The sequence below is a fragment of the Phaethon lepturus genome, unplaced genomic scaffold (assembly GCF_000687285.1).
Source record: "Phaethon lepturus isolate BGI_N335 unplaced genomic scaffold, ASM68728v1 scaffold13346, whole genome shotgun sequence".
Taxonomy (NCBI): Eukaryota; Metazoa; Chordata; class Aves; order Phaethontiformes; family Phaethontidae; genus Phaethon; species Phaethon lepturus.
Window position 1 is genome coordinate 44,184 of NW_010547016.1, and position 26,742 is coordinate 70,925.

Below are 26,742 nucleotides of genomic sequence, written 5' to 3' on the forward strand. Positions count from 1 at the left end.
AAGAAGATTCCTTTTGATGCTCTTCAGTGTTCCGGCACACGAGCTATATCAGAGCCATATGTAACTTGGGCAGTTGTGAGGACCAGATTATGTTTTTGGGACCCTCTGTCCCCGCTGGCCACACTTACATCCCACGCTGAGTGCCACACTTTTTCTGGACTTCCCATGCACAGAGCCATCGGCTGCAGCTGCAGAACAGCTAGGCTGTCTGTGCTGGGCTACCAGCCGAAGAAGGTACAAGAAGTATACAGGTATTGAGGCATTTCTCATAATTTAGACAGCTCTTTCCTATGACTGTGAAGGAAAGGACATTGAGCTCAATGTTCTGGTAGCTGCCAGCTGCATTATACTGTATTCTATACTAAGAAGAGACAATCCTGACATTTCCAGAAACAATTACAACTTATCCACAAGATTCTTATCTGGAGAAGTATATCCAACCTCTGCACATTTGTGGGATATTATTAGTAACTATTTGTTCCAAGTCATTATTTTCTTTGATCTTAAACATGCAAAAATTTTGAAGCAAAGAAGTAGTGAATTAATTTCTTTTAGCCATTTCAGCAAAACGTAAAATGGAAAAAGTTTTTCACCAGATTTGCAGCTTGTTCTGAAACACTGGATATCACATTAGCCATGCTATTTCTCATTCACTCCTTATCCGGTGCTTTACATGATCAGATGGAAATTGCTATTCTAGGTCTGACTTTTACTTTGGAAAAAATCAAAGCAAATACAGATGTGAAAGAGCTCCACATGTTGTTTACAGTTCATTAGATTACAGAATTTTTGTTTGTTACAAAGAGCTCTCACAGAGAAAACTTTGAGTCATACAGAACTAGTCAAGCTGGCCAACACACCCAGTGGACATGCCCAGAAGAAAGACATTTGGAGCACCTTAAACTGCGTATTACTCTTAGTTATTCTACCAGCTTTTTAGAGCCAATAGAGAGCGGCTACTGAGATACACTGAAGCTAAAGCAAATAAGCTTAGGCCTAGAATCAGTAGACTGTGTGCATAAAACCAAATTTATTTTTTGCTCACTCAACCTCAAGTCCTGTCTTAGAATTACAGAATCATTCTGGTTGGAAGGGACCTTGGAAGGCTGCATGGTCCAACCTACTGCTCAAAGTTGGGTGAAAACTGTATCAGACTAGGTTGTCCAGACATATCATGAAGAACTCCAAGGACAGAGATCCTGCAAACTTCTCTGAGGACCTCTTTCAATGTGTAACTATTCTCACGGCATCTTTTTCCTACTATCTTATTTTAGTAGACAAAATTAGAGAATTGAGATCTTCATCTCCAGATTCTGTCTTGCTTACTTGCTAGTCACTAGAAGGGGTATCTAAATAATAATGCAATTCACAGTGAACTTTTCAGTATTTCAGAAGAAATACTTATTGCAAGAAAGTTTACAGAGACTGTAAGCTGTTCTAGCAACAGTGAAATGCTGAAGTCAATGTCAATAAGACTGAGAATTGGATAGCTGTGCTACAAGTTCATGACTCCTAATAAAAATATCACTTGATCCAAAGATGTCTTTGCTCTTTTTTGAGATTTGATAAGCTGAAGTTGAGTGGGTCACATGGGAAGCTTAGTAGGAACACACTAAGTAATCTCACAATTTTCTCTGGCAGTTCAGGAGAACGTTTTTGCAAAGATTTCCAGTAAAGATGGAGTATGCAGTACTGCGTCCAGCTCTGGAACTCTCAGCACAGGAAAGACGTGGACCTGTTGCAGTGGGTCCAGAGGAGGGCCACAAAAATGATCAGAGGGATGGAACAACTCTCCTATGAGGACAGACTAAGAGAGTTGGGGTTGTTCAGCCTGGAGAAGAAAAGGCTCTGGGGATACCTTATTGCAGCCTTTTAGTACTTAAAGGGGGCTTATTAGAAAGATGGGGACAGACTTTTTTAGTGGTAGGACAAGGGGCAATGGTTTTAAACTGAAAGAGGGCAGATTTAGACTTAAGATATTCCTTAGATATAAAGAAGAAATGTTTCACAATGAGGGTGGTGAAACACTGGAACAGGTTGCCCAGAGAGGTGGTAGACGCACCATTGCTGGAAACATTCAAGGTCAGGTTGGATGGGGCTCTGAGCAATCTGCTCTAGTGGAAGATGTCCCTGCTCATTGCCAGGGGGTTGGACTGGATGACCTTTAAAGGTTCCTTTCAACCCAAACTATTCTATGATTCTATTGTCTTTCTTGAAGACACAATGAAAGAGAAAACTCATGGCTGCCTTTAGAATTTAGCATTGCACCTAGTAAAACCTGCTAAAAAGACTAACTGAAAAAACACAGCAACAAAGAAAACTACAGAACACAAAACAAGACTGAAGAGAAACTTATGGACAGAAAGGTCTTGTGTGGGCTTGAGGCCTGAAGGGACAGGTGTAAGAAGTATTTTCTTACTAGAACATACTCCTACAGTTTTAAACTTAATTCCTATGTAATACTGGGAAAACCCCAAAACATATTACCTAAGAAGAAACCTCAAGTACTGCCACAAGGGAATCATTGCTGCTTGTCTAGCTGCTGCTTCAAATTCATGGTTCCTTTTCCTGATTGTGATCATCTTTACAGAGTAACTTGGTACATACAAAAATACAAAACCTCATCAAGAGCTCAGAGTTTTAGCCATATACTCTGCTGAACTGAAGCACAAAATAGCATGTAAAACCAAGAGAGTAAGTTTGTTATGGTGTGTAACTTCACAGTTACCACAGGCTAAAGCCTATGCTTTTTTCCTCCAAGGCAAATCTGGAAAAACTACAATTACTTAAATACAGTGCAATAAAAAGAAGCTATAAAGATCCCCTAACCTACTTATAATATCCTATATAACTGCTTATATATGTTTTCAAAATTTATTGTCCATCAGTATTTCAAGTATTTGCTTAAAAACTGATTCAGTAAACATTTCTAAAAGCACTTCATATGTTACAATAATTACACAAAGCAAATTCAAAAGTATCTTTATCATTGTCAGAGTAAAACCCTCATTTTAAAAAAGGCAAAGAGGCACTGCTTTCTAAATCTTCAGCCAGTTTTGCTAATGATATCTTTGTCCTAGCAATAGTGAAAAATCATCATCCTTATCAACAAGCACAATCTTACCAGCTTTCTGTAAGTCTCAGAATTCCGAAAATAAACCTTAATGCAAAGGATTTCTGATTTTTTTCCTTTCAAATAGAAAGACTGAAGAAATGAAACCCATCACTAAAAAGAATGGCCTTGATACCACTAGAGGTCACCCCAAGAATAAAATCAGTGCCCTGCATGCACAAGAGCAGCAAACTTTTACAAACACACCTCTGTTACTTGAGATTTCAAGCACAAATATATAAAAGAACGTAACACACAGAAACATTGTGCATATCAAAGTTGTGAATTTCTAAGAGAAATATTTCCCTTATTCTGAGGCCATTGCAAACTGACTACACTGGTGGTTTTTTGGTTTTTTTGTTTTTTTTTTTTTTTGGCTAAAAGAAGCATATTTTACAGACTGGAAATACATGAACCCACCTACACGGTTTTAGAGTAAGCATCTTTGGATGCCCAGCAGTACTGGGGACATGTTGCTTTATCTTTTGTAAAAAAACCCAGAACGTAAAATTCTGGACTTTAAACAGTTTACTTCTCTGAAGTGCTTTATTTAGCCCATAGATAAGATATCATTTTTCAGCACCAGGAATGATGGTCTTAAAACAGGCCGTCTATTATTCTCCATGGACTGCATTGGATTTGTGTAGGAAAACACAGACTGCCACTTTCCTCAGCTTCAGTCATTTTGTGATTGAAAACACTTGTGTCTCTTCATTTCATGGCATTAACACAGATCAAGACTTCTGCATGAACAGTTAAATGGCATCTCAGTTACAAGATGTAAAGCAGTGGAAGAAACTGAGCTCATTTTATTTAAATATGGATTTATTTAAATAAAAGTTTAACTCTGATGCAAAACAGCAGTTTGGAAATGCTATGTGCTTTCCGTTCACACAGATCACAGTAGATGAGTTCAAGACAGTTATTAATTATTAGCTTCATTCATGTTATATATGTCTGCAGGATGCTGCTACGGTTGCAGAGAGAACGATCATACACTCCCTAAACATACCTTATATCCTCACCAGATAAAAAACATGGTGGCCCAGCCTTTCTAGTGGCATGGGCTATATTGGAAGCATTCAAGGTCAGGTTGGACGGGGCTTTCAGCAACCTGATCTAGTGAGAGATGTCCCTGCCTGTGGCAGGGGGGTGGGACTAAATGATCTTTAAATGTTCCTTCCAACCCAAACCATTCTGTGATTCTATGATATCGCACTCTGGGCAAGTGGGAGCAGCAGTTCCCAGTGCTACCTCTCCAGACATGCAGAAATGCATCAGACAACTTATTTGCATCCCAACAGGTATAGAATATATGGTAGTGGCAGCTTCTTGGAGCACGACAACCTGGTGCATGGGAGGAGTAGTTTTTTTGAAATTCTTTCCTAACACTGGCTGGATTATTACTGCAGTAGAACCCTGATGCTTTACACAGCACTGTCTGTCCCTGCTTTCTTCTGGTACTGATCACACTGTTCCTTCACTTCTAATCAAGGAAAGGTGAAGAAGCAGAAAGAAACACGCCATAAAGAAATACATAGCAGAGCAGATCAAGGGCATAAACTGATACTACTATCTTTAGAACAGGTATGTAACTTTGAACATGTAGGAAAAGATGACGTAGACAAAACTATAGATGGAACAAACAAGGAAAAAGCTCACTATTTTTACTTAAATGTGTTTTACAAATCCAAATATAAAAACAAGAGATGCCAAAATCCTTCTGCTGCTCTAAATCAAATGTTGGTATGCATTTTCAGAGATTCAAATATATGTTATTTCTGAGTCACCTAGTCATTTTATTTTGCATGAGGAATGGGCTTTTTCAAAGGAAGTTTGCTCAAAAAAGAACTTGGGATCAGGTCTTTGAAAGACAGAATAAATTTTATTTCCAAAAACCAAGTTACAAAACCCATAAAAACATGTTTTTTTTTAAATATAATGATGATAAAACTGAGCCTTAATGCTGAAATGCTTCCAAAGGATGCAGATTCATTACAAATACCCATCTTTACCCATGTTAGATTGTACCTATTTTTTTTTTTCTTTTTAAATAGCTCTACAGAGACAATGGACAGAAAGAGAGATTAATTTGGTCCCAACAAACCTCCCCAGAAGCAGAAAGGTTTTGCCATCTCTTGATGTTTTCAGGAGAATCCCAAAAGAACTGACAGGTTGTTGCTAGCCCAGATTTCAAAACTTACATCAGAAGAGAAGGGAGGCTCATGGAGAACAAGATGAATAAGAAAATTATTTGAAATGGAAAGCTGTAAAGCTGCGTTTCAACTAAACTGATAAAGTAACTGCAATTATTGATAATTGCATGCTGTGCTGAAGATGCTGCATCACTTGCTGCAGTCTCTACCATTCATGTTAATTTAGAAAACATGTTTCACACTGCACATAATGAATGATCCTTCTCTGTATGAAGCTTTGTCAGGATGTTTCAAGCTGACTGAACAGCTTGGGGGACTTGTAGATTTACTAAATGATTCTGCTGATATGGACAGATCAGCCAGGAGTATGTTCAAGGGTCCTCCCTAACTTCCAGAGCTGACCCAACAGAGGCCTCTACTCAAGGTGTAGTTGAATAGACAAAACTCTGCTCGTCTCAGTACAGTTGCTTCTGTTATGGAAAGTTATTGTACAAAACATGCCTTTGCTAGCATGACTTCATCCCCATAGAAGTATCTTCCCATTACAATATGTCATAGGATTTCCTATGTCATCAGGCAGGTCCAACTTAGGATTCAGTCTTCCCCCAGTGCTGCAGAATATTATTACATTAGCCTGATTGTTTGTAATCATGTTCTATCAATGCAAAACTGGAAGATAATGAAGAACCAGGTCCTGTATTTTACCGAAATGCTATTAAAATATCTTAAGATAATGCTTAATTGGAATCATATAAAATATGTATTTTCCTTCTACAACATTGGAAACCCAAGGGAAAGCTTTTGTTTCCACTCTTTTCTTCCATCTTTTCCAGCCAGAAGCATGCTGGTGACCCAGGGTTTTTGCCCTGTCAGTACTTCAATAGTGTGCACATTATTTAATTTTAAATACTGCCTAAAAATACAGTTAAGCATGCAAAAGTAATTTTAAATACTGCCTAAAAATGCAGTTAAGCATGTTACTCTGAAATATCTTATTGAAGAAAAGAAGTTATTTGTATAATAAGGTATTCTTACAATTAATAAAGATGAAATTCATACTGAGAGTGAATCCTTGCAATTTTACACAAAGTATTTGATGTTTCTGGTTGTGTGCTGAAAAATATGGAGCACTCCCTTGCCTCCAATGAAACCTCCCATCTATTTGTGTCCTTTGTTAGCTCCCAGCATATGGTGTTTTAAAAGAGATAGCTAAGAACAATGGGCTAAGTAGTGTTTTCCTTCAATAAGAAATCCACATCTTAAGCATAGCCATGAGGAAAACAGATCTACACTGTTTAAAATCCAACTAGAATATCTTCTTAAAGAGTTTTAACCATAAAAAGCTTTAAGTTAAGGAAAAAAAAAAAAGGCAGCTGGAAGCTGTTAGCTTGGTTTCTAATTGAAACAATGGTGTGTTTTATTTCATGTTGGGATTTCAACAGACTCTTAATTAGACTTTTTACCATGCAGTTTTCATGTAAAAATATCTTGATGACATTCTGGTCATCAAGAACATTCTGGGAGACTTGACACCTGTTACTCCTTGGAAGAAAATTCATCCAAAAAGGCAGGAAAATAATACTCTACAACTCTCAGAATAAATACTAAGTCAAAATATCCAGAGTATTTAAAAGAATAATGAAGGAGAAAAAAAAGTCTGGAAAATACTTTGTGCGGTCCAGACTTAGTGATGATAAGCAGATAGCAATGCTCAAAACACAAGCCCAAAACACATGGGTTGCCTGCTATGTTGTGGAATACTAGTAGAATATTTACAGTGTGAATGTATAGCTGGTAAAGTCACTATGATGTCATTTCCTAGGGGCATGAAAAAATTATGCTTACCTAGTTTATGAAAAGCAGCTTAGATAGTTATTGAAAACAGCATTTGCAACACAAGTTTCTATCTAGTAAGAAATCAGTATACAAGACCAGATGTTATCATGCAGATTGAAATATACAGTCAGAATACATTGCTTCGTTTTTTGAAACACTGAATAAGGAATTCTCATAAATGGCATTTCTGTGACTCATATTGATGTAACTTCTTAAAGTGCAATAAAATTAGTAAATACACAGTATTAAAACCTGGAGTAAATTAAAGAAAGAATTCCATGTTATACTGAAGATATCACCTTTAAACTGAACTTCTGATATTAGAATAGAATAGAACAGAACAGAACAGTTGGATGGTACCTACAATGATCATCTAGTCCAACTACCTGACCACTTCAGGGCTGACCAAAAGTTAAAGCATATTACTAAGGGCATTGTCCAAATAATTGTTAAACACTGTCAGGCATGAGACATGGATCACCTCTCCAGGAAGCCTGTTCCAGTGTTTGACCACCTTCTTGGTAAAGAAATGTTTCCTAATATAAAATCTGAACCTCCCCTGACGCAGCTTTGCACCATTCCCACATGTCCTGTCACTGGATACCAGGGTGAAGACATCAGCATCTCCTTCACTTCCCCTTCTCATACTGATCCAAATAAACTGAGTTTTACTCCTGGGCTTTATTGACATGGACAGCATTAATTTTCAGTGCCAATTTTTAAATAAAAATAAAAAAGGATAAAGGTATAAAATAATAGTATCATCAATAGAGCTTGAGATGCATGGCTAAATTAGAAAGAGAAACGAGAAACTATTTTGCTATTCTGCAGTAACTTATTTTCCTGACTTTTGGGACAAAGGAAAGCCCCCAAATTTTTTCTTTCTTATTAAGAGACAAATATTGTTTGCTGTGTTATGTATACAGAGAAATAAAACCATCAACTGCAATCTGGTCTGAGTTAGCTCCATCTTTCATGTGAAGAAGGTCCATGAAGGCACATTTTGGGATCCTTTTATGGATCTAAGTGAGGGGGGCTTAAACTCTTATTGCCTGAGCAGTTTTCTGTCACAGTTTAGCTGAAGTTTACTGTCCCAGAAGTGGAATTCTCATATGATCACTCCTAGGCTGTTTCTGTACAAAGTCAGTGGAGTCAGCTTAAAGCATCTTACACCAAATTTGGATGACTTTGCACTTGTGTGAACAACTCACAAACACACTTTTAGCTTCACAGCTGTGTCAACAGAAACTGCAAGAAATAACTTCTCAACTTCTATAACTAGATGTGAAAGAAATGACCTGTATATGCCTTCAGTCCCTCTTGAAATGAGGAAAACGAAAAAGGATGTTAAACTGATTGTGGCAACACGGCTAGAAGCTCAGTCTCAGGACAAATTAATGTCTGTCAATGGGAATCCAAATTAGAGTCATGAGAAAGAAAAAAACAACCCTAAAAATGAGGAGAGCTTAGATGTCTTTGTTCTTGTTTTGGTCACCCTGAAAAGAAAGCAAGCCAATACCAAACCCCAAACCTATATGACTTCTGCATTATTTTTCTCACCACAAGTAAAATCAGACACCTGTTGAGCTAAATCTCTGGCAAAGTTCAGCGAATCCATGTTCTTTATGGTATGGATTATTGTAGAAATGTTGTGGCAAAAACTGTCATAGAAAATACAATCTGCCCCATATGCAGATTCAGCACTGGGAGAGAGCTTGATGCCCCTGTTGTATCCTGGATGTATCTGAACTGTTTTACTCTTACCTAGAGCTGCCCTCTGAATGTGCCTCTGGGTTATTTCTCCTTTCAGATGGTCTGTAAAAGACACAAAATGCAAATAGTTAGAATTCAAAATGTAAAAAAATCAATTACGTCATTGCTGATTTCCCACCATTGAAAACCCCTGTGCTGCTGGCCAGTTTAAGGGGATTTTTTGTGATCCACAGGACAAGTAGTTTCCTGAGCTCTCTCCTCCTCGCTACTCTAAGCAAACAAGTAGGCACAATTTGGCTCTACATATTCTCAGATTTAACTTTGTCCAGTAAGAAAGACTGAAAATGAAGCTATTTACTGTCAAGCACTTTCACAGGATAATGATCTCCTGCTGCTAGATACAAAAGAAGTCCAAGTGAGGCTAGAAGACATACAGAATTCCAAGTATTTGTTCAAACAGACTTATAGGCGCTAGCAGTGGAAATGAAATATTAGGTCATCCAGTCCACCTCTTTGCCAGTGAAGAATTGGTTCCATACAGTCCATTTTTTCCTGTTCATCCAGCTCAGTTTTAAATATCCCACGTGCTAGAGCTTCTGCAAGTTCTACTACTCAACAGAACTCACTGTGTAGATGTCACTGGTCTTCGATCAAAATTTTTCTTTAATTTCATTATCTCATTATTCCTAGTTAAGCTCCCATGCTCCATATAATTCACCTTTACCCTTCTTTTATTAATTTCCTCCTTGATCTATGACACTGTTCCAGTTCACCAATTATTTCAAACAATAATTAGATTACCACATGGGAAGCCATTATTCATAGATATTAATGGAACCAATAAAGGAAAAACATAACCCTAAATGTGCAATTTCAGCAGTATATGTGTTCTGAGGGAGGATGGGATTATGTCTTTCAAGTTTTCAAATTAAAACAATTTCTAAGCAGAGACTTGTTCATAATGTTTACTAAGCTATACATCTGGATATCAGGGGAAAAAAAAAATCCATGCTGGATTCACTGTTTTTCCCCAGACCTGAGATTATGTTATATTAGCATGCATTCTGAATTAAAAATATCCTTTCACTTACAAGTGAAGACTTATAGAGTAAGCTAATCAGAGCAAATTAAGTCATTAAAAGCTGCCAAATGCTTAACAGCAGAATGTGAAAAACTATTTAAATTCACAGGTCATGAGAATTAGACTGTGCTATGAGTACCAAAGAACCATGAAAAAATAAACTTCTTTGAGAATTATGAGAACAATTCTTAAGTATTTAGTAGCATTGTAGAATAGGTATTATATGCAATACATTGCAGTATAACATCTAAGTTATGTTGTTTTCAATGTTTTTAGAAAACAAAACAAAACCCCCTACCTACTCCTTGTCCATAAAACAGATATTGCAGATTCCTATTTTTCTGCATAGGAAGTTTTATTCTTTTCAATTATTTCTATTTAAACCAATTAATTCTCCTGTACATAAAGTTATCTGTAAAACTAAGAAAAGCCTTCAGCTACTGAGAAACAGGTTAAGTGAAAGAACTAACCTCACCTACCCCACCTATGCCAAATAAATCCTCCATCTCAGGTGTACTAACAACCAACCGAAAAAAACATTCAGTTAAGTAAGATCCTGTTTTCTGTAACTATAGACAACAAACCCTTGATTAATAAATTTTACCAAGAAAAGCACAGTTAAATGATCAACACTTATGCTATTTGTGCTTTGAAAGATTTATATGGCAACTCAGTTGATGTCAATACTCAATGAAATGTGATTAAATGTACATTTTTTTTCCTCAGATTGCTTTTTGCTATTCTGGAAATTTATACCCTTGTATTCTATTATACTGTATCACACAGGGTGATGTTACTCACTCAATATTGAGCCATGAGACAGTAATGAAAGGATTTGTAGTAATCTTGAGATTCATCTCAATGGATTACCATTAACTTAGGTGCCTCAGAATGCCACCTATACGTGTATCTTCATATAAGGGCTCAGAAACTCCCTTTCTTAAGCACTGTGAGCTGCAAAAGGCAATGCCACTGTCAGTTGAAAAAAATGGTTCTAGTAGTAAGAATATGCTGTTCATCAAGAATCAACTGAACATAGAGATGACATACAAGTTCTCTATCCTGTCAATAGATGCTTTTAGTAGCACTATTTCTCTTTCTTTAACCTTGCTAGAAACAGATCAGCAGCAATCTAAATGTTTTGCATAAATTTCTGTCAAGTGGCAATGAGGTCAACAGAAAAAGAGCAAGACAAACAAATCAATGAAAGAAAGGTCAAACAGATAGATAACAGCTTGCAGTCAATACAAATACGTGGAAACTGAAGAATATGGGGAGTGGTTTTTAAATGATTATAGCCAAGAGGCTTGACTTCCAATTACCTTGAATTTACTGTCAGTACAGCTGGGACAGAGAACACAGAGGCTGCAGAAGCCCTACTTTTATTGCAAGCTTTGTTAGGCCAGCCAGCAGTGTGGAACTGTCCCAAATGCTCCTCCCTCCCTTCATTCTAGCCTTCATACACCTCTGCTCCATCCATGACATGGACCATAATGTTGTGAGAAATCTCGTCCTTCTTCTGTTTGGCAGCTTTATGAAGGAATGAGAATTTGGAACCAGACCACCTCTAATCAGAGGGGAACCAAAGAAAACTTCTCCTCCTGCTAGAAAAATAAAAATCCAGTTTTACTATTCTTATAGCAAAAGACTTCTTTTTCTTCTATGAACAGAAATACAAAGGTGACATTTATCCAATTCACATAGTCCAAACTGCCTTTTCAGGGCAGCAAAAACTGAATTTCATTTTGTAGAAAACTTTCTGAGGAGAAATTGTAATTGTATTACAGGAAAAGTAGCCCAAACAGGAATTCTGGTTCAGAGGATATGATGGTATCATGAAGCACCTGAATATAATTCCATACCAAGATTTAGTCAGATATGATTTAATCTTTCAATTTGTTTTAATCCAGTTTGAAATGTGACAGTTTATTTAGATTTCCTTTGGGAAAAAATGGTTTTCATGTAGAAAACTCTTATTTTTGACATAACTGTAACATTTTCTGTACATGTTTTTGATTAAAGTAATCTTGTTCTGTTTTCACTACAAATACTTGTGGGGGAGAAATGAATGTTTCTGACCTGCTCTACTTTTCTGCCTCTGAGAACACCATCACCCCAATGCAAGTCTTGAAGTTCATAAGTGACAGAAGTAGAGGATGATTCCAGTACTATTGCCTGCACAGACCTTCCCATATAAACAAATGGAAGATTTCAGTCTTTAGTACTGCCAGTTCTACAACCTTCAAAAACACAAATATTTACTCAGAGAAATACAAAGAATCACATTCTCATTAAAAAAACCCATGTCTTCTGACTCCAACAGTGTAAAGTTGTAGACAAGGTAGTGCTTAAATGTGGTTTGCAAAAATTGAATTTAATACTTGGCAAACATCTCTCAACATATGGCTAATTATGTTTTCTGAAGTTTCACCAAACAAGAAGCTAAAAATAGGCCTGCAGCTGATACCAAATAATTTTTTCCAGTGGAGTCATTCTTCATTTGGAGATAACAGTCCCAGTAAAATGTTGAATGCTGCAACTCCACATGTTTTGGCAAAAAAGTAGTTTTGGGGAATTTAAGAATTCACTCAGCATGCAGCCAGCTGTCATTAAGGCTGTGATAAATCTGTTGGTTTTGGCCTGTGTTTCTGGACACATGTACCATCCTGAGGTATGGAAGAGAGATGAACTGGTAACACAGCACTTCAGCTTTGTGACAGGAGACAAAAGCAAGGAGGAGGGAAATGGTGAAGACAAAATGGAATAGAGACGTCTAATTAAGACTGATGTAAAGCAGAGGAAAGTATCCTATATGCTGACTAAATATGACAGAAGCCATAACTGGAATAGTATGGCTGTCCTTTAACTTCTTGTCTTTGTGTTCTTCCAGACTGTTTCAAGGAGATGAAATTATTTTCCAGTTTATTACAGACAATGAATGCTTTGACAATACTGCATATGCTTTAGGTCAATACAAAAATAGATATGTTACAATTAAAAAAATATTGATAAAAAAAAGTATGTGTTGTGCTTTTGTTTGAGTCCACACTACCGGTTTTAAAGCTTCTCTTGTGTTTAATCAGACCTTCCATATAATACTGTTAAAAGGTTTCAAAGACTGCTAACTTAAAGGCTAAAAATCCTGGACAAGCTGAGAGTACACATACAACCTTAACTCCCTTCCTTTGACAATATTTGTTGTTATTGATGGGGATAGACCTTTAACTCAATGCAGGGTCTCATCTGACTTAATAATTGACAGGCTGGAGCCTTTGTCAATAACGTCTCATCTCTTGTTATTTTTTAGTACTTTGCTATTACTTTAAATTTTCCAACCCTGTGTTTAGCTCAAGAAGTATTCCATCCAGCAGATCCTGAAACCTTCACACCTCAACAAGGATGCTGTATCTCTTGTTGCATTTTTGGCATTACATGAAACACCTAACAGAACATCCTCTTACTCATTCAGGGAACCTCTGATTCCTGGAAGTCTCCCTCCAGGGCATTTTGGACTCCTAATAATGCTATATGTTCTAAGTGTTAGATCTATCTTTTTTTTTCTTCTTCTCACACCACCTCACCAGCAAGAAAGCTGGGGGTGCACAAGAAGCTGTGAGGGGACACAGCTGGCACAGTTGACCCCAACTGACCAAAGGGATATTTCATACCGTATGATGTTGTGCTCAGCATAGAAAGCTGAGGGAAGAAGGAAAGGGGTGCACGTTCAGAGTGATGGTGTTTGTCTTCCCAAGTAACCATTACGCATGGTGAAGCCCTGCTTTCCTGGAGATGGCTGAACACCTGCCTGCTGATAAGAAGTGGTGAATGAATTCCTTGTTTTGCTTTGCTTGCGTGTGTGGCTTTTGCTTTACCTATCTTTATCTCAACCCGTGAGTTTTCTCACTTTTACCTTTCCAATTCTCTCCCCTATCCCACCAGCGGGGAGTGAATGAGCGGTGGTGTGGTGCTTAGTTGCCAGCTGGGGTTAAAACATGACAGGAAATATCCAGGGTTCTTGTTTTGTAATGCAGTGCCCCTAGACATACAGTTGGACCCACCTATCATCCAACTATGAAGACCTACTCGAGACTTTGGATCTATTAAATTTGATTCATAAAGTTGTGTGCATCCACTTGAGTCTGATAAGGAGTCCTGCTGAAAAAAAAAAAGCTGAATGAGCACAGATTAAAGCTGTATACTCAGCAAATAATCACTGAGATAGGCTCTTAAGAGGCAGAGAGGAGGGTAATCATGTAACTCCCATGCAGAGATATATTTTAACTGAGCTTGAGGTCAGAGTTGTAACAGCTTACAAAGGATTTCTGAAAGTAGGAGACATTGAACCCAAATGGAGATATTTGAATGGAGTAATTTCTCAAATGGAGAATATTCAAACAGAGATAGTTACTGGAAATCTTACCAGATGTGTTAGATACTTTTGAAAATTTGGTGCTGAAATTACATGAGAATACAACCTATGATAACCAGTATCTGGCCAGTCATGAAGAAGTATCTGAGAAGTATCTGAGAAGTCATGGAATACAATACAAAAAAAGATTTTGTTCTAACTCAAAATCCTACAGCACTAAGAGCAGACAAACTGTTCAGCCTTTCTCTGACCCAGAGAAATATTTGGGGCAAATTCTGATTCTTTGCAATATTTGTCCTTCTCCAATGGCAAAAACATGTCAATCGGCTCTATTAGGACAACATATAGTCCAAAGTAGTCTGCACTAGTAACCCAGCTCAACACTAGTTCTGATGCAAACGCTCTATTTTGGGATAATGGTTGGCCAAATCCCCATGTAATCTGACAAGTCCTAACTTTCAGAAAGCCCTCAGAGGCATCAGGAAAGAAAAACCACTACTGCTGCACTCACAGAGACTCCTGACTACAGCATACATATTTTTCAAGGTGTGAAATACAGCCCTCATCAGCATTAAAAATATATCAATGACAGTACTTGAGGTAACATACTCTAAAGCGTAACCTGCTGCAGCAGATTTCTGCCTTTTGTTCACTGAAGAAACATCTGCAGCAGTTTAAGGTTTTACTGGCTCCCCTTCTTCCCTCTCCCTTCCCTCCTTCCCAAGGTTTGCCATCGAAGGTTACTGCCCTCACAGCAGAGTGGGTAAAAGCAAATGTCTGCCTGTGTTCTGGCTACTCCAGCACAGTTTGGCATCTCAGCACAAGCATAGCAACAGTTTAATCTGTGGCACTACCATCAAATCAACTGGAATGTCTGAAATATCAGTAAACACTCTCTTTTGCCAGCTGTGCTGGGAAGAAAGGATTGGAGACAGTGACTACCAGCAGAGATGGGGCAGACCATTGGGAGCAAGGTAGCTGATAGCATTTACTAGAACTCATCAGTCAGAAACCCCAGGAAAGATGACAGGTTCAAAATTGGAAGCACAATCCCGACTTCCACACCAAATCCATAGCTGCAAACCACAGTCTAAACTCAGCACAGGAACAAATACATTTGGAAATACGCCATTTTCCCAACATACTCTCATTCTTTGAAGTCTGAGTATCACAGATTCAAATGCATACATTTTACTATGAGGTAGGACACTGCACATTTTGAGATTACTATTCAAAATATCTGATTGGGGCATGTTCCCTTCCTTGTCACACTCAGTTGAGACAATCACAGTTTTTATCCACACATTTAATACCTTCAAGCATGATCAAATTTACAGACAGAAAGCTTATTGAGACAGCAGTCTCTGTCACTCATTGCTATAGGAGGAAACTGTATTTGACTTCACTGATTATTCCTTGAGCTACTCAATATTTAGTCCTCTAAACTCTGTCCCCATTTCTATGCATTTATTTCTAACCTCCATGTTAAGTCTCCTGCCCATTTCCTACATGTTCTCATTAGTTTTGGCCAGATTAAATCATACTTTTTTTCTCACAAGATGATTACTTACACTTTCTGATTGATGGGCATTTCTGTAACTGTTCATTGTTTGGCCTGTATTTCTGCAGCACCCTTTATCCCACATATTTTTTCTAATAGCCTTTTATACCTTCTGGCTGGTACATAAAAAAATGCTTTGACAGGGCTATACAGCAAAACTGTACAGAAATTGACTTCAGTTTTCCGATGACAGCATTCTGGACCTCTCTCTTCCTCAAAGTACAGACTGTCATTGGCTGCACAGGCCTTAACTGTTGAGGTGTTCCCCAAGGTCCCTTTCATCTAAGTGAGGGAAATGCTAGCGTGTACCACAGCTCCCATTCACCCAAAGGCACAGGGCTCCTTTCTGTAGAAAGCCGAGTATGGGAAGCGGCTAGTGCACATCAACTCCTTCAGTCCATGTACACAATACTGGGATATCTAGGATAACGAACAGAAAGCACTAAGGGCTCTGAGCTGCTGTTTAACATCTTCTTGAAACCGGAACTCAGAACCTGGATCCTTTCTGAATTTAGAAACAAATGCTCAGAGCTTTATTCTGTCATCCCAAGGTTAACTGTCACTACCCAGCTGGGGTTTTTTTGAGTTGAACTCAATGATGGCCAGGCAGTTTTAGTAAAGCATGGATGTTGAGCAGCAAGCACACCCCAAAGGACTTCAGCAGAACGACATATAATTTCTGAATTCTCAGTGGGTTGGAGATGGGCAGCTCAGTCAATAAAGTAGTGCTTCTGTATGCACTAGCAAAGGCAGCTTGTTGTATTTCAGTAATTAAAGGGAATAGTTTTTTGTTTTCTTTTCCTAGATAGGTCTCCTGAATTTAGGTGTCTAAATTTCATTTAAGCTACACCTTAGATGCCAGAGTGTTATTTCAGGTGTTGTTCAAAGTTAACAAATATTCTGTGTATCTCTCTTCTTTTCGTATGATGGAAAAAGCCAGGGCTGCCCAACAGAAAATTAAGTATAGAGTTCCAGGCATCACTATAAACTTCAGTTTCACAACCTTCTAAAATTTTGCTATCTTACCCAAGAAATCACCCTGGAATTGAGTTTATATTGCTGTGTGACTTCTGGTCAGATGAGACATACTTAGACTGATGTTAGGAATCTGACAGATATGACACAAAATTAAAAATCAAATAGAAAATAAAAAAAATATGGTGCTGGAGCTGCTTAGATATGCTACCATGTTTTGAGGGCAGGTCAATGTTTCAGGGTGATGGAAGCAAGGTCAGATTGAGAATAGGTGTATGACTTTTTTTTTAATGCTCAATTACTTGTAATATATATACACCAAGCCTTTGAGAAATGGCGTTTTGAGTGTTAGACACATATTTGCATCCCAGTAAAATCTAAAACAGCTTCCTGTAAAGATACAGTATATATTTACTGTTGTGGATAAGCCTAAGCCTGCTTCTTGAATTGCTCAGCAATTTGAAATGCAACCTGATCCTACATAACTGGGATAATGACGTCATCATCTCTGAATAGACATCTTCCACCAGCCTTAACTAAAGTGCATGAGAACATCTTCATAGCTATTCTCTGTTGATTGCACTCCTTCTGCAATATTCACAACCAGCTGTGGTGACATCACTAGTCCTATATGATATAGGAACTAGTTTGACTAGAAAAAAACAGCTATTGTATTTTAGTACATGTAAATATGTATGCCTATACTGTTGTCCAGATGTGTAAATGAACCACAAAATCCTATGAAAAACAATTTTCTATTTTTGTGCTCATGAAGGGGTATCATTCTTTGACAGTGCTACTCTGAATAAGCTAAGATCTAATTCTCTAGGGTCTGAAAGTTTGATCCTTCACTCATAAAATCTCAGGCCATCCAGTACTAAAGACAGACATGATCAAGGAAAACTTTTTTGAACAAAAGACTGTAGGATTTAAAAAAAACATTAACTATCATCTAGCATATTTTCTTTGGAAGTGCAAATCTAATAGACTAACTGAAGAACTTCTAGCCTTGTAAAACAGCAAAACGCAGTGTAGCAACCCAGCAATGACTACCTGTTTTCAGTCTGTAGGCAGCCTACAAGAAGAAAATCTGTTACTGAGAGGTACTTTTCCAAATTTATAGTCATGGCAGTTCATAGCTTGATTAAATCCAATGAGCTGGGTCCATTTGCTTTTAGTTATTCTAGTGAAAACCTTAAGTAAAAAGTGTTTACTTGGTTTCTTCCTGAGCATAACTTTTCCCCCTGAAAATAATTCTGTTTCTAAAGTACAGAACATCATTTGTAATAATTAGAAAATGAAAATGTTTCCTACATATGTAGATTCCAACACAGATCCAAAGAAAACATTAACATCTTAGGCCTGGAGTGACTGTTACACTAATAAGGTTCCTCTGTTTAAAGAATAGCACATCAGGGGAGCATAACAGAGCTGTTCAAATGAATTCATTCAGTTTGGTATTTTCTGAATAAGTCATTTGACAAATTGTGTTTTCTCATTCAGCCTATGCACTGTCAGCCAGGGGCATTGCCTATTGTTTGAAAGTAAAACCAAACATATGTAAGCTACTCTGAAACAATGGACAAAATTTAGCATTGGCATAAACATATGCATTGCCCCCTGAAGCCAAAAGACTTGTACCTTCCAAAATAAGTTTCCTGAGTGCTGCCGCAAAGATGATTTTATATTACCTAAGATGGTATCATCTTCTTACAGGGAGGAGGAGAAAAAGGAGAAAGGCTGCCAGAAAGCTGTTAGGGCTCCCTGGTTCTCCTGTCAGTCTCGGCTCTAACAGAGTAGAGGAAACAAATCCCACACCAACTAAGGACTGAGACATAGCAGTGACATCTTTCCTTCAGTCTTCTCTGACAATTGCCCAAGCATGACTCCACATTGGAGCACTAGCAGAACAGACAGCTCTGCAGGAGCTGCCATCAATCTAGGTGTACCTCTGAAGTGAGACAAGAGTTAGACCTATAATGTTTACGTTGCCTGCAGTAAGTATAGCAAAGATGGATTGTCTTTCCTAATTTCAGAAAGGCACAGTAATGCTTTACAGGCTATTATAATAGAGCTTATGTTCTTGTCTATTTTTTCTCTTTGTTTGCCATCTTACTATCAGTTTTCTGGGGACTCTCATTCAGCTAAAAGTATTACTTTATTATTAATTGCTTAATCATAGGCTGTTAAGAATTATACTAAGTAAACGTAGCAGCACTACTCCAACACAATGTGTGCCCTGCTCACATTGCAGTGACTTGTGAGATTCTAAGCACAAATACTCACGAAAATCAAAAATATGATTTGTTGATTACAAACAAGGCAGTTAATTGATTACTGTGACTCACTATGAAGAAACAAAAAAATCATTAACATGAACCTTTCACTGAACTGCTAGCAAGAAAGAAAAACATATTCCTCTCACACTCTGCTTTATATTACGAGCCAACTGGCTGCTCCTAGAACAAGAAAGTAGGTTGTGGAAACTTTCATCACAGCGCTGAGTCTGCCTCAAGATGGTAGCAACCAGTTACCATTTTGTAGCTATCTGCCAGGCCTGTGTGAAATGCATGACATCTATTCTGCATTACAGAACCTTGAGAGAGATCTTATGAAAGATGCTGTGCGAGGTCACAGCGGTTTTATATTGTGCTCTACAGATCCCTGGCTAAACCAGGGAACCACAGAAATAGAGCCATAGAAATCATATCTGAAGTGAGTTGGGCACCGGTAGAAAAAGAACCTTAACAGAATCAGGGTGAAAGTAAGTTATATTTCATCACAGAAAGAATGAAATAAGTTATCACAGACTCCTAGAATCATATAATAGTTTGGGTTGGAAGGGACCTTTAACCTTTAATAATTCTATGATTCATCTAGCCCAACCCGCCTGCAGTGAGCAGGGACACCTTCAACTAGACCAGGTTGCTCAGAGCCCCGACCAGCCTGACCTTGAATGTTTCCAGGGATGGGGCATCTACCGCCTCTCTGGGCAACCTGTGCCACTGTTTCATCATCCTTGATGTAAAAAAATGTCTTCTTTATATCTAGTCTAAATCGGCCCTCTTTTAGTTTAAAACCATTACCCCTTGTCCTATTGCAACAGGCCCTGCCTAAAAAGCTTGTCCCCAGTTAAAGTGGAAGGAGTTGTAACCAAACAGAAAAATAAGATGGAGCATCCTGCAAAGCAAAGTAAATCTCATTTCTAACAGAGAACAAACTGCAGATGGTGACAAAGTGGTTAAGAAAATAAAATCTGTAGAAACTCAGCTGGTTTTCTGTGTTTTCAATTCCATGCTTCCAAAAATCAAAATGTAACATATAAAAGATAGATTCCAAAACTGCAGTCATAATGGCACGATGATTAGATATTTATCCAAAACAAACACACATAGGAACTATGTTTTTTCAGCATTATGTTGCAAAGCAATTGGGCCAAGAAACTAAGGAGAAGGAATCTGAAGACTGTGTCAGCCATGCTGAATGGCTTCAGCTTTAACAGCTACTGCTATTTTTGGTGGACACATAAACATGCCTCCTTTCTTACAAAACTGCTTTGAAACTGACCTGGAGATCAGAAACAGACTGGGCCTTCTAGGCACTGGGCCACACTGAATAACATCCCAGCTGGGAAATTACATCTGGGGGACTGTTTGTCCCTATAGCCTCTTTTCTCTCCTGTTTTTCTCACAGATGGCTGCAGGTTTTGCAGAGCTAATGTGCTTTGTTATGTTAGTCACAAGTGAAATCCCTCAGGAGTAAACAACATAGTTACACACCCGAGATTAAATATGGTAGAAATACTACTTGTGTTCCTTTTTCTGACACAGCTGTTGTGTCCCGAGACCAAGACTGACTCTCTGTTAAGTAGCAGAGGACATCTGCAACACGCAGGCAGCTTCCCTTCTCTCCCTTTTCCCCAGAAGAGAAGAAATCAGTGGAAACTAAGTGTACTGGGGCTTTATTTTTATATATACCCCAGTGCTGGAATAGAAGTGGTGAAGCAGCGGGCAATCTCTTTTTTTCAGAGAGCTTCCAGTCTACACTGATGTCTACTTGCCAAATCTCCTACTTCTCATGGTAAACTACAGTTTCAGCTTGTCCTAGATCACTGATTTGGCTGTTCATCGGGATTTTCTCAGGTACTGAGCAGTCCAGCTGGGGTAGCAGCTGCCTGGCAGCCGGAAAACCTGGACACATAAATCATTGTACATGCAGAATGCATGCAGAACCTGAGCAGGCTTTGTAGAAGTCATCTGGGCACACACAGTATACTTGACACCTACAGAATGTGCTGGATGGGTTGCGCAAGTGCCTAGTTGCATATACTCAGCATATCCTGACCATGTTAGATTCACTGCACTGCTCACATTTCTGTCTGTGAAGGAAACCTGGGACCCTTGTTTTTTTAATGTCAAGCATTGATGGATATATTAATGCTTGGTTCTCAGGGAGCCCTCCACAACAAGAATAGACTTTGATCAAAGAACAAGATAAATAGCAAATAGCAAATTCTCGCTGTTTTTGCAAGTTATGTCTCTTGTGACATAGAACTCAGAGTAATGTCTAAGGGCAGTATACAACACTTCCACAGGGTGAAACACTTGCTTGTAAAATAAGAAAAAGCACTTGAAAGACCACATGTCATATCTGTTGTATCATTCTTGAAGACCAGGAATGAGAAAACATTTAAAGGTAACCACCTTTAAATAAAGGACAGTCCTAAAGTGACTGGCTGAGCACACAACAGTGGATTGCACTCTCAACATCAGAAGAAGGCTGAGCAGCCTCAATGGTATAAAGTTTGGTGAAATCCTGATGCAGTTCAAGGAGGTAGCTTTGGAGACCTCAAAGGTGGACTATATTGCAACATATTTCACAGTATAAGTGAAATTATTTGTCTGTTTAAAACAATTACTACTATATCTAATGCCTGTTGCCCTTTATCAACTAAAACAATAAAGCCAAATGTGAAAATCTTTTCAGAATTTTCTTTTGAATCCTTACAAAGTAGAACTCAAACTGACCTAGAGTTTTTCTTGAGTGAGGATTTCAAGATTTCAAGTTTCATGGACTTTAAGGGTCTCTGCTGAGGACAGCAATTCATACTAAGCTACCTGAAGAATGAAACTCTGGAATGATATTACTGACTTCATCATATTGTTATCTGTTCATTAAATCTGCATACTGAATTCATTTATTTATGAGTTGTTTGCATCTCATTTGAACCAGATTTGCCTGTGGAATGTAACCTTTCTTCTTGGAATTTCTCAATCCCTTTTTAAACCAAATCTTGTCATTTTTCTTTTGCACTAGTCATTTCCAGTAAAATTCACTGAGCACTTATATCAGATATAAGCCTGAGTAAATACTTGATACTTTCTGGAATCAAACTAGAACAGTGAATTATACTAATCAGCAGCTATGAAGTCTCAATATTTATTTCTATAAAAGAATAAGTATCTCAGAATATTACACTGAAGAATGGAATGCATTTCAAAGCAGAGTAATTTCTTCCTTATTATAGCCCCACTTCATTCATGGCTGAAACAATGTCCAGTAAGCCAATGTCTCTGATAGAGAACATTTATATTAATATAAAATCAATACATAATACTACCAATAGTACTGAGCTTTAAGAAAGCAACATGTTGATTTTGATAAAATTTCTTTTCATATAGCAGATCATCACAGCATTTTCATTTCATTTAGGTTCCATGTAAAGCATGGACTTCTTCAACAGAAAAATTCTATCCTTCCTAAGTACATATGCTGCTTCAGCAGAAGTTTAAAAAATGCTTTTTGCTCATGCATGAGTTCCCTCAATTCTTTCAGTCCATATAATCATGGCCTAAAATATGCATCACATTCCTAACATCATCCTTGGGATTCTAGTTCTTAGCTAACTGATTCTCCTTTCTCCAAGTTATTTATTGCCGTCATGTGAAGCTAGAACAATGTACACGTACAACAGCTGTCAGATCACCCCTGCCTGGAAAACATCACTTCATCTTATTTCATTTCTTATCTATGCAAAAAGGTTGCTATCAGTTCCCTTCATAAAGTTGTGCAGGTATAAAGAAAAGCCTTGCATGAAATATTCTTACGTTGGAGTTTAAAAGTAGGTCTACTTGGCTTATCTCCATGGGGAGGCAGAATGATGATAACAAGATAATTTTTTATGTATACGTACATAGAGTCTTGTACATAGAGAAAAAGGTGATTATAAATTCAGCTTTTACATTACTTAGGTCCTGATTAGGTTTTACATCTAACTTTGCATTCACAGAAATAACAGTGTGAGGTACAAGGCAGTGAATCAGAATCAATATTGTCCTTGAGCACTACTGTGTCTTGTCCTCACTCTCCTCCAGTCTTCACTATTTCATTGTAGCATTCCATTAACTGTGGTACATAAGGTCAATTATTTGAATAATTTGCAAGCAAATTAAATGAAGACTCTTCAATAATCTTGCTTTGCAATAGTAGGACATGCCCTCAATAAAGATTATAATTGGCTTTGGTATCATATGATATTGTGCACTAAAATCAAAGCTTGAGATGAGGCAGAGCTGTGCAACATCTCAGCATTCCTGTGGGTATAGCTGCATCATCAACATCATGTGCACATAATCCACCCACCTACCCTTTTTCATTCCGAGAGTGCCTGTTTCCTCACACAGTTATTACTCCCACATGAGTTTGCCCTTCCTCTCCCAGCTTCAATCATAACATTAGCTGATTTCTGGACAGACTAAAAACAACAGCTGCTTCCCTTTGGGCATTAAATACCATTTAGTATGCTTTTTTTCCTTTAGGAAAAAATTAAATCTAATAGTGGTGTAAATACCCCAAAATAGACATTTACAGGGAAAGCTTTACTAATCTTAAATGCATCTAACACGTAGCATATTCTTCTATACAGGCAACTTTTTTAGTCACTAAATTCTGAATGCATATATCAGTTTAATTTACATTGAAAACAGTATTTTTAATTCCCCAACTCTAATTTGCTGTGCGATCAATGTGGTAGCAGTTGGGCCTTTTTGTTGTCACTTAATGCTTTGCAGTTTGGTAAGATGTAGACTTCTTCTCCTTACTGTCAGAATCCTTCCACACAGGATGTCCTCGTAATGGTGTAAAACCACCTTGTTGATAACAGCATCCTAGAAATAAAACTGCTAAGCCTGATAAGGAAAGAATCATCAGTTCTCCATCCAGCTCTATTTTAATTGGCAATAAATTAAATTAATTTTCTCCAACTTGAGTCTGTTTTGCCTGTGATGGTAATTCGTAAGTGGTCTCCCCATCTCTATCTCACTCCACAAGATTTTTCTTCTTACATTCTCCACCTGTTCTGCTGAGGAAGGTGAATGAGAGAGCCGCTGGATAGGCACCTGACAGCCAGCCAAGGCTGACCCATCACAATGTGCTAGGCACAATCATTCAAGTTTTTGCAAGAAGAAATTCTATACCTTCACTATTCTGAAATCAAATCCTTGCCTTCAGCATCAAATTTTCTTCATTAAGTCTTTTTCATTAATACCAAAAGGATCTAGAGTTCTTGCTAGAGACCCTAAGTCTTTGGGAATGATACAATGCAAAACCACTTGCAGTGGCACAGCATCTTGTTTCACAAGAAAATAAATCTTTCTTTTTTTACCCAGTGAAATACACATTTTAAAATTTCTTACTGTTGGACTAGAAAGGCAAAAATTTACTTGTGTGTCGGTGCTGTGGCACTTTCCACTTCTCCTACACTGGTTACAGAGTTCTCATTAGTTCCCTGATCCCTCGTTATTTCTTTCCAGTTTTACTCATGTTGGTTTTCTGTACTTCTCTTTTAAAGTCTAGTCCTTGGGTACATTCTCCAGTCATATGTAAACAATTCTGAATAGTTCACTCAGACCAATCCAGACATGTCTGCGTGTTCAAAATCCATACTTAATTTCTCTGCCTTTTGATGGTGTATTTATGCAGTGTACTGACTTTCAAAAAGAAGTGCCCCTCAATGCTTGCAGCAAAGCCCTCTGCTCCTTTATTTGTGCCTATACAGAGGTTCATGTGATAATGCAGTAAACAGGATCACTAAAATGACCTGGCTTAGAAACACTTCCCTCTTTTTCTTCTTCTTTTAAGTATCAGAAAAAGACAATTTTCATTCCACAATAAAATTCATCTCCTTATTTCTAGGAAGTCAATGTGAAAAGTAAGCATTATGAAAAAATCTGACATATGTATTATTTTCCATAAAAATACTTCAAAAATCTCTGCATTCTCTGCAGTGCCATTAAACATAAAAGGAGATAGAATCCAGGAATATGTGGTATAGTAGCAAAGAGGCATGCTAGCCACAACGTCTCATTTCTGATATTGTAGTCACTCTACACTTAAACTCCAGCTTACATCTAGACATTGTTTTGCTTAATCTTTTTATGCAAGCAATAACACTAGCAAAAGACTACCGTGAAAATCTTACTGCAAATTTCTTTTTCCAGCCCTAATTTCCTGACGTTTTTGAAATGTTAGTGTAATTGAGAAGTGGTTGGACTATTTTGTGTACTTTTTACTGCAAAACACTAATGTTTCCAAAGTCAGGGTGAAAGGCTATTTATGACATAAAAGTTACAGCCAATTGCTGTCATTATCTCAAAATATAATCAGACTGCATGAAATGGGTTCCATGGCCTCTGTGGTGCATAGTTTTATACTATTAAGTGTAGCTTAGAAGTAACAGAAACTGATATTGATGGGATCTGTTCTTGATTGTGCACAACAAGGCAGCCAGGAATGCATAAGGAAACCGAAACAACAATAAAAGTAAATTAAAGATCTAGTTGCAGGCCACAGATGACTCTTATTTGTCCTACTACATTTTCAGTAAAAATTTGGCAGGTTAGTAACCTTACTTAGCATCTTTAATAGTCTTCTGAGTATGTATGCTATGATGAGACAGACTTAACTGAAAAATTGTTTCAGGCTGCGAAACTACATAAACGAGTTTAGTTGCATAGGCTAAGCTGAATAAGCCAGAAAGTGTCATACTGGATGCAAAGCTTTAATAATTGTAAGAGAGGTGCTAACAGGTAGATTTATTGACACCTATGATCAAAAGAAGGCTGAATAGAAGAAAAAGATAGATGAACAAAATATAGTACTTATATTAACCAGAATGTTAATTTTCACATGCTGCACAAAGTTACACAGGAAGAATTGAAGGAAGGGCTGTACAATATGATCACTCTCAAGCCTAAGACATCAATGCTTAAAAATCATCTGCAAAGTAGTGTACATCTGCATAGATCAGCATATGGATAGGTATAAAAGGCTACAGCATGGATGGAATCTCTTGCTTATACAGTAGGATTACAGTATGAACTAAATGAAAAGACTATTTTTCCATTTTACTACCAAAACAAAAGAGAATAACAAAATTAATTTTCAATTTGAAAACACTTTACTTGTAACTGCATTTTATAAATCAAAACAAAGACCAGAACATGTAATTTTGTGCAACACTTCTTAGAGCTATGGAGATGTTTCTAGTTTGATTCTTAAAGGAGCTTTTCAATATTCATGTGGACTACAAGCTATTACAATTTCCTATAGGAGGCCTATAAGCATTTTCAAGTTCAGAGCAATACTGCTCATTTGTTACAGAGCTGCTTGTTTTGTTCAAGGGATCAGTTTGGTTTTTTACGTTTCATATACATATTAATAGGCACTCAGATTTTTGTATTATTCATGTTCCCCAAATATACTTCACTGTTTCACCTCTAACACTGAAGAACTTAACCAAAAACAAATTTTAAAACAGATGCTTTTAATTGCAGCAAAAACCATACTCTGCTGCGCTATAGCTATCAGAAGTTTTGCCTGACTTACTGGGGAAAAACCCACAGCAATTCAGTCCAAACCAAGGATTTCTTCTAGATTTTG

General features: G+C 37.6%; 1 protein-coding gene across 1 annotated transcript in view; it reads right to left on the bottom strand.

Annotated features, from left to right (window-relative positions):
• Positions 1-26,742, bottom strand: part of KIF6 (kinesin family member 6) — a gene marked incomplete at its 5' end in the record, with an annotated part of 121,131 nt that overhangs the window by 19,794 nt on the left and 74,595 nt on the right. Inside the window, one exon of the mRNA XM_010289513.1 lies at positions 8,869-8,919. Coding sequence (XP_010287815.1) covers positions 8,869-8,919 — 51 coding nt within the window. The remainder of the gene's footprint in view (positions 1-8,868; positions 8,920-26,742) is intronic.